Genomic DNA, 9,205 nt, shown 5'->3' with positions numbered 1-9,205 from the left:
AAAGCAAGTACAGAGCTTGGCATGCAGCAGGCTCTCAGGTTCCATGGGTTTGCAGAATGAAGGAACACAACGTAATGTAATAGACACTGATCTTGGTGCACAGCCTACTCTCAGTTCTCTGAGTTTGCAGCTGGCTCTCAGGCCTCCTGACTCTAGTTAACCACCTCAGTGGGGGGTAGGATGGTAGCTCAGTAGGGAATGGCTCCCTGGGTGTCAGGCTGGTAGCAAACTCATGGGGCATTAAGAACAGGAAGTTAAGTCTCCTCTGACCCCGAGGGCTCTCCTCTCTATGCCCTTGGGGAGGAGACTTCCTGTGAGGACTCTATCTTGCTCCTGTGGCCCTGACAAGGTGGTTTGGGGAGTGCTCTGGCCTTTCTCAACAGCCCTCCTTGATCTGCCCCACACCCCAGGCTCCAGACCTGACAGATTCTCCTCAGGAAATTCCTGTGAGGACAGTGGTGACAGGACACCGGTTGTAGACCACACCATGGGTGAGTTGGTCAGCACAGGAGGCAGGAGGGGTTCTGGGCCCCTCCCCCACCGCACTAGATAACAGCAGACCCCTTTAGATGGGGGGTGGTGAGTACCCAGGTAACTTTTGCACTCTCCTGAGGATGGGGGTTGAGTGGGCCGTGAGACCCCTGTCATGGTTCCACATGGAAAACCTCTCTTCCTGAGGTTTGGTTCTGGTTGAGGTGAAATCTTCTGCCTGGTTGAAGGGAAAGGACTGGGTCAAGTGGTTCAGAGTTTGGGGAGTGGGAAGGGTTGCCTGGGATAGGGGTGCTGAAAATTAACATTCTTGGGATTCATACTAGAAGTGGTGTAACGGAACGAGGGTTCTTGTCCTGTCCTATTAGCTGATTGAAATAAGACAGACACCACACCACCAGTTTTAAGGGAAACAGAAAATGGAAATTTATTGTTTGTGCAAACAAGGAGCAACGTGGGGCCTAGCAGTCCAAAGACCACGAGCTGCCCACCCCAGGGGAGCTTGGAGCTTTTATGCCCTCCAGTTCCCAGGCGACAGGGATTGGGGTCCAAAATCCGACACCCCAATCCCTCCCATGTCCATATTTGGAGGTCCAGGTGCTGAGTCATGTTATAAAGGAAGGAAACTTTGGCTTTACAGATGGGCTCAGGTGCAGTTGTGTGCCTGAGAACATCTTCCTCTCTGGCAATGTTCAAGTCCGGGATCAAATTAAGGCCACGGCTCTTCAGGTCCTGCGTATGCACCAAGATCCTGGTTTGCACATGAAGGGGGATTCCAGTGCCAAATTCAAACCGAGGTTAGGGCTGAGGCATGGTTAGGCCAAGCTTCAGTTAAAAATTGCAGCTTCCTGGGCTGTGATGGAGGGGGGAACCTTCAGAAGAACGGGGGAAGCCTCGGCAGCAGCTTCAGTGGGGGAAGGGCTGGGAACTCACTCTTATCCTTGAATCCTTACACCAACCATTCAAGATATATTGCATCAGTCCCATAGAAGTTTCTAGAGGCTTGTTTTATGGCCCAGCATATGATCTACTCTGGAACGTTCATGTGTGGTTGTTATGTGCAGTGTTCTATGTCAATAAGTAAATTTTGTTTCTCATGTTCTTTGAATCTTCTCCTTCTAACAGAAATTGAGTTTACCTGTTTTTATCCGTCACTCAGTTAAAAAGTCCCACTGTCACTGTGGACATGCCCATTTCTCCATTTACTTCTGTCAGTTTTTGCTGTGTACATTTTGGCTTTTATGTTAAGTGGTGGAAGCAGATTTAGAGTACTTTTATTATTATTTTCTTGTGTGATCCTCTTATCATGATGAAATCTCCCTCTTTTCTCTAGTAATGTTTTTGTCTTAAAATATACTTTTTGTCTTATTAATATGGTTATACCAACTTGATGTCTCTTATTAGTTTTGAAAACTTCTCAGACATGATCTCTTTAAATACTACTTCTCTGCTATTCCTGCTCTTTCTTCCTAGGCTCCAATTAAACATGTGTTAGATTTGTTCACTATATCTTCACCTCCTCCTTTGATATTCTTCATCATTTTGTCTCTCCAGGCTACATTTTGAGTATTTTCTTCAGACCTATCTTTCATTTCTCTCAGTCTTTAATCAAACTGGGGAATTTGGCTTTGACCGAGAACTGAAGAGGGAGGTAAGGGTCAGAGATGTTAAGCAACTTGTCCGGGGTCACTCAGACTGAAAACAGCAGAGCAGGGACTAACATCACAGAATGGACCCTCTGTCCAAGTCCCTCCTTTGTGCTCGCTCTCTCCTGGGCTGTGAATCTCCCTACCTCTCATATCCCAGGGAGTGGAGCCACAGTGAAGTCTTTCAACCTCTGTAGCATTGTATTGTATTTCTTTCTACATTATAAAAGTCAGTAAAATTACTTCACTAGCCATAATGTTTTCACAGGACTTTTTCTGGCATTCAGACCACTGATATGTTGTTCTCCATTTCAGAGGATAGTCACCAAGTTAATTCTTTTCAAAGAAGAGCAAGAAGCTGGGGTAATTTACAAAGGAGATATGATAGTTGGTCTGAACAAGTCAGCCCTGGCATTCATCCCTCATCACGCCAGGAGCAAGATGGAGACGTGGCAAAGAGTGATGCCCACGTGGGCCCTGGAGTAAGATAGTAAGTGACCACCCAGCATGGTGGCATGTACCAGCTAGTGGAATACGCAACCGTGTATGTAACTCTGTCATTCCTCTTCTCCAGCCTGGTAGAGTGGGCAATGCTGGGACCAGATTAATGGTTGAGCAAACATTATTACAGCCTTGACATCAGTAGGGCGAGGTGTTAGAAGACTTTCCCGGCATTCATGGACGCCTTCTTTCTCTCCATATCCCCACAGTGCCCACTATACCATTCCAACCTACCGTCAGAGAGGGAGTTGTCGCAGAGGAGACCAAGCCCATGGGAACATGGAGAGAGAGAGAAAACCTCCACAGGAAGGAATGCAGGAGAACAGGCAGGATGGAACCTCCAGGAGCTGGTTCAAGGTCACAGTGAGTGTCCTGGCAAAATGCACATAATGTACAGGAGACACAGGTTGGGTGCAGCTGTGCTGAGCTCCTGGAGACACTAGGTACTTTGCTGGGGCACAGAGAGTTGGTAACTTCTCCTTTTTCTTACTAGGTGTTAACATCCTCGATTGGTCCAAAGGTAGGTTGGGAGAAGTAATAAAAAGGGAACAGGCCGAAGGCAGGGAGAATGGGAAGTTTGTCTAAAAGCAAAGGTGGGAACTGCTCACAAGGAGATGGAGAAACTCCCACCACATGGCTCAGTTTGACTCAAACATAGGGGTTGGAGAAAGAGATAGAGATGGGGTCAAGTCTCCGGAGTCCTTATCGGAGGGGCAGGCAGGATCTGCATTAGGTAGAATCTCCTGGAACCTTATAAAGGGCAGAATATATAAAAGATCTTAAGATAATTATTTGGAGGAAAGTGTTTGAATGGAAAGAGAGGGTACTTAGCAAACCAAGTTAGAAATAATGGACACTGACCTATGTTTAGAAATTATTTTAAAGCTTGGGGAAAAGTCTGAAACCAACACATGTTTGGAACTCTCTTTAAGCTTTATTTCCATCATGTCAGTCTCCTCTTCCATCCTTTCTTTTGATCCCAGTTTCCCTCTGGCGTAAAATATGATGAGAAGTGGCTGCAGAATTTGATCCAGAGCCTATGCACTGTTCCCTTCAACCTGATAGAGGTAAGAGAGGACAGGGAGGCAGCCGAGTGGGCACGGGGCAGGTGGACGGGCCAAGCTGAGCAGGGAGTCTGGCCTCATATTGTATTTCTCTTGCCCCTCCCTCTCCCTGAAGTTTCCCTATCAGAAAATGCAGGCCCAGTTCCTTGTGGAGAATGCCAGCATTGCCTTCGAGTTGAAGAAAGTCAGCAGCAAGATTTGCATTGAAGATAAAGAAAGGGTGTGTGTCACAGCATGGCCAGGGCTAGCTAGGGGCAAGACGGCAGGCCAGGGGATGGGTCTTGCTTGAACGTGGGTTTCAGAGTTCCTGGAACTTACCCAAATTCTCTTATCTCCTCTATAGATATCTATCTTTGTCAGGCCCTTTACTGTACCCTACTCTGAGCAGAAGGAGCTGAAGTCAACAAAAGTGAAACTTATAAAGGTAATGCAGACTCAAGACATGTGTGCACACACCCAGACCCACTGCTTCTTCCTTCACCAATTTCCCCCTCCACCACCTGGCGTCAGAGTCACTGATCCCTGTCTCTGTCTCTGCAGGTGACCAGGATCAAAGGATATGAAGTCCCCCAGCAAGCTCTTGACCTCCAGAGAGTCCACTCAGACCCAGGTATAACTGTCAGCAGTAATTCTAGGGCAGTTGTGGGCAGAAGCAGGGTTAGAGGGCAACTTGGGGAGGTGTTGGTGCTGGGGCTGGTCCAGCCGGGCCCCTCTCCTCCTTCTGATTCCCTCCTCTTGGCTTCCTGAAGATGCAACGATCCATGATATTGAAATGGGGCGAAATTTTGGAAACTGCATGGCTGCCTCCCTGCAGATCATTGAAGAGAACACGCCCAAGGTGAGGCCTTAGACCCAGTGCTGAGACGGAACGTGGGTTAGATGGGGTGGAGTGCATATGTGTTCCAGATGTCACCTCTTAGACCTTCAGTCCAGCTCTTCCCTCATCTCAGCTTTTGTCCTTCAACTCGAGCAACAACACACCCCACCAGCTGCTTGGCCTGCCCGACACCATGCAGAAGGCCCCCAACATCAGGAGCCTGAACCTCTCCAAAAATGAGGTGAGAAGCGATAGCCAGAGCACTGTTTAAAGGGAATGTGGCAGGGCTCACTAGGGTGTTGACAAGAGTTAGGCAAGGCAATTTGTGGGAGAGGGTGGATCTGGGATGCAGAGTCCTCCTGGCTCTCTCCCTGATTCATATTTCCTCGTCATAATTATAGGTAAAGTCTGAAGAGGAGTTGGACAAGGTGAAAGGGCTGGAGCCAGAAGAGATTTGTGCAGGCAGAAACCCTCTGTGCACCACCTTCCCAGATACACCCACCAACATAAGGTCAGTTGTGCCCTCTGTTGGCCCCTGGCACCCTGAGCTGCCCCTGACAATGCCCGTCTGCAGGAGGCTACAGCCCCGGACCTCTGGGAGGACCGCGTGCCCTGCCCACTCCTCTCTTTGTCTTTCATCTGTGCTTAGAGGTCTCCCTGCCTTCCTCTGGCCTGCTCTCTGCTCCCCTGAGCTGGGGCCTGCATCAGGCCTCTCTGCACCCAGCCTTCTCTGGCATGGTGCTCCAGGAAGCAGGGCTCCCCCTTCCTCTCCAGGACCAGGGGTGTCCAGACTGTACCCTACTCCCCCACTGGGACTGCCTGGAGCCAGATCCTCACGCCCTGGACTATGAAGGCTCCTCCTGACCAGGGCCTCCTGCTGAAACAGGCCTTCCTGCCTCTGAGCTGAGATGGGGCTTCCCTCCCTGTCCTATGATGGCCTGTCTCTCTCCCTTGCTCCAGAAGAGTCCCCTGACCTGCCTCAGGCCAGGCTTTCTTGTCCTGTGCTGAGGGCAGAGGCCCAGGGGCGGCTGTATCATGACATCTGTTCCTCTGGCCCAGTGAAGGAGATGGGCCCTCCTGGGGGAGAAAGCTGGGTTTCCTGAGCTAAGGGTCAGAAGTGTGTCACCTCCAGTGACCAAAGGGCATCCCGAGGCAGGTGCTGAGTGTGGAAGGCAGGGGGCAGAGGCGGGTCAGGAGACAGGGACAGTCCTCTCAGGGGTACTGCCCCCTCCCTCCACCATGACACAGCATCCTGCCTGGTCCTTCAGAGGGACACTGGGTAGACTAAGATGGTCTGATTCCTCAGACAAGGGACCAACTAAGATAGGCACAGCTGTATAGGGCTATCAGGGGAGAAGGTGGCACTCATAAGAGGGGCCACAGACCCTGAACCCGATGCTGTGCCTTTACCTGAACCTTTCCTCCTGGGGAAGGTCTCCTGCCTCATTGGCTGCTTTGTTTCCCATGCCCAGCTCAGATAGCATCACACAGGTGACAAAGGCCAATGGGCCCCAGCCCAACAAGTACCTGTTTTCCATTTCTTCCTGGCCCCAGGGGCAGATGAAGGCCAACAAGTACCTGTTTTCCATTTCTTCCTGGCCCCAGGGCCAGTCAGGGGCAGATGAAGGACAGGGCAGCTGCAGGGGAGCCATTTCCCCTTTCTTCCCCCCTTTCTCCCTAATCCCCCCCACCCACAGTAAACTTCTTGCCTTTCCTTGGCTTTCTCTTTCTTTTTAGTCTCCATCCCCCTATGTCTTCCCTCCCTACCTGCACTCTGTTTCTGTCCTCACCCCCTCCCTGCCTCCTGAGCCTGCCTTGCCCATCTCCCTCCCCAGGGCCATCCCTGGTGATGTCCTGGTCTTGTCCAGGGCCAGGCCTGGCAGAGCACTGGATACCTGTGAGGGAGCAGAGCCCTGGGCCCCACCCCATTCCCTCCTCCTCCCTTTAGAGCCTTCCCTGGGGACTTGGAGGGAGGTGAGGCAGGGAGGGGAAGGAATCCCTGGGGCCTGGGCTCCACATGCTGCTTCTGTGTCACTGGAGAAGGGGGTAAGGGTCATCCTGCGGGAGCTCCCCAGGAGGAAGGAGAGGGGGAGAGGGGTATGGGGAGAGCACCCACTAGCTCTCTCTGAGTGAGTCCATGGGGAGGTGCCCAGGGTCCTGGAGAGGTGGTGGCACTGGACTGACTGTAGGTGGGACACACCTAGATGTGTTCCTGTGTAGCTGTGCTTGCTTCCATGACATGGGCCAGCTCTGTCATTACTTGCTTTTCTCTTTTGATATTTGACAGCTCCATCCTGGAATTGTTCCCCAAGTTATTATGCTTGGTAAGTGTCTTCCTTTACACTTGACTTCTCTAGCTGACACAGACAGCACTCACAACCTGCCCTGAGTCACTTAGATTTTGCCCAGGTTAGATTTTTGGATCTGACCCCTAATCCTCATGGGGGACAGACCGATGAGGGAACCTGATAAAGTCTATGGATCTTCTCTGCAGTTCTTCACTGGCTTCTGGGAGCCCCTGGTTAAGACATCACAGTAGTCTTGCCCATGGAATTTCCAAGGCCCTTTCACCCTGACATTTGACCCTCCTTCTCTCCTGGGCCCATCCTTTTCCTTGACCATTTCAGTGTCACACTCCTGGTCTGCACTGCTAACTTCCTCCTCCCTCCCCAAGGATAACCGCGAGGTACCCCCACCCATTGTCTTTGGCACTGAAGCCTCCAAGAAGTTACCAGTCTGCAAGGTGAGGAGGTGGTATGGAGTAGTGCTGGCGGAGGGTGGGTGAAGAGATCATAACAGCAATGGTCCTGGGAACCATTTTGATTCCAGGGGAGCATCTTCGGATCTGAGACCCTGAAGAATCTAATCTTAGAATTCCTGCAGCAGTAAGTACCCCTGGGACCCGAAGGCAGGGTGGGATGGGATGGGTCGGGTCACCCAGGCATAGGCCTGTTCATGGGGGGCTTTCAAGCCCACTTAGGGTCCCAGACCACAGACAGCCTGTCCCCTTTGCTTCCCTACAGGTATTACCGTATCTACGACCATGAGAACCGGTGGGGTCTCCTGGGTGCTTACCACAACGAGGCCTGCTTCTCGCTGACCCATCCCTTCAACCCTGAGGACCTGGTTCAGTGAGCATCACAGTGTCAGCCCTGGGCCCACTAACTCCCCAGGGGACAGGCCTAAAACTCATTATTGTTGAGGTGATTCCAACTCATATCAATCCTATAGGACAGATTAGAATTACCCCTTATTGTTTTCCAAACCTGTAATCTTTATGGAAACAGGCTGCCACATCATTTTCCATCAGAACAGGTGGTCGGTTTGATCCCCGAGCTTTTGGTTAGCAACCGACCGCTTTAACCTGTGTGCCACCCAGGTCAGCTCCTGGTGATGCCCACAATGGCAGCACCCGAGTTCCTTTTCCTCTATTTTTCCTAGAAGCTGGTTGGACAAGAATTCCAAGGGGAACAGGAATATAAAGAAACTCAAGGACACTGGTAAGTGTGTGAGAGGGAAAATGTCTGGGGCAGGAGGTACGATGGGTTCCGTTGTAGGCAGGTGAGTGAGGCAGCCCCTGACCTTCTCTTCTCCTCCCCCCACAGTCCTGTGGGTTCAGTTGTTGAAACACACAAAACGTGATGTCGTTGACTTCCTCAGTGTGTTGCCCAAAACCCAGCATGTCGTCAGCTCCTTGGTGGTGGACATGTGTGTCCACTCGGTGAGCACCTGCTTCCTCCCTGATGCTGGCCCAGAGGGCTGAGGTGGGTAGGGGGGTTAGGGGGATCCTGGGAGCCTGAGCTGTTTTACTCTTTCAGGAAAAGATGCTCTGTTTTTCTGTCAGCAGGGTGTTCAAGGATGGTGAGTGTCTTGTAAAGCCCTTTCACCATGTCCCCTACTGCTCCCTCCCCCTGACAGACTCCCTCTCAGAACTCTCCAGACTTCCCTGATCCCTTTCTGTCCTATTCCCTCTGTGCTCCCCAGCACCCACCCTGCCCCCAACCCACCCTGGTCTGACCTATGCCCATACCTGTCTGCCTCCGCACAACACATGAGTTAGGGACACGGGCTGTGGAGTTTGATGGCTACCATCCCAGTCCCTCACTCTGACACCTTGGGGCACTTGCTTACCTCTCAGTATCCTCATTTGTAAAATGGGGCAAGTAATACCCACGTCTTGGGCTGCTGTGAAAAACAAGTCAAATGAACTTGTGAAGAGCGTGTCACAGGGCCTGACACAGAGTAAGGCCCTATCGCTGGGAGGTGATTGTTCCTGTGGTTTCCTTCCCCACTGTTGACACCCCCTCCTGACTCCCAGTGGGCAGTTGCCCCATTCTGGCCCCCTTCAGGGTGCCACAGGAGTATCAGGTAAGACCATGACTGGGGAAAGCTTCTGGTGAACGTGTAAAGCATGGGCAACTCTGAAGGGAGTTGTTGTTTATTGTCCTTGAAGTGGAAGGAATGTCTCCGGCTCATGTCCGTGCCTTCACCCGGATTATTATCGCTACTCCTTCCAGCAACTTCAGGTAACTGCTGTGTCATGGGTGCCATGTGGGAACACCCATTCCAGCTTTGGGCCAGTGGTGTGGGAAGGTGACAGTGAATTCCTCAGGGTTTCCCCAATATTGCAGAATTCCAAAAGGTAGATCCCAGGAGCAGCCTAGCCCAGTGGTCAAGAGCGTAGGTTC

The 9,205-nt window shown here is 51.5% G+C and overlaps 1 protein-coding gene across 1 annotated transcript; it reads left to right on the top strand.

The window, feature by feature from the left end:
* The first annotated feature begins 2,753 nt into the window (after positions 1-2,753).
* LOC100672101 (nuclear RNA export factor 3-like) lies at positions 2,754-8,502 on the top strand. The gene is made up of 13 exons (XM_064278461.1): positions 2,754-2,999; positions 3,620-3,703; positions 3,816-3,920; positions 4,044-4,224; positions 4,450-4,538; positions 4,651-4,758; positions 4,919-5,028; positions 6,805-6,841; positions 7,192-7,260; positions 7,347-7,402; positions 7,541-7,648; positions 7,959-8,017; positions 8,123-8,502. Exons 1-13 carry the CDS (start codon positions 2,916-2,918, stop codon positions 8,278-8,280), a joined length of 1,248 nt encoding a protein of 415 aa, XP_064134531.1. The 5' UTR covers positions 2,754-2,915; the 3' UTR covers positions 8,281-8,502.
* Positions 8,503-9,205: the final 703 nt, after the last annotated feature.

This window comes from Loxodonta africana, chromosome X (genome assembly GCF_030014295.1).
Source record: "Loxodonta africana isolate mLoxAfr1 chromosome X, mLoxAfr1.hap2, whole genome shotgun sequence".
In the NCBI taxonomy this organism is placed as follows: domain Eukaryota; kingdom Metazoa; phylum Chordata; class Mammalia; order Proboscidea; family Elephantidae; genus Loxodonta; species Loxodonta africana.
This window is presented reverse-complemented; position numbering and strand designations above follow the sequence as displayed.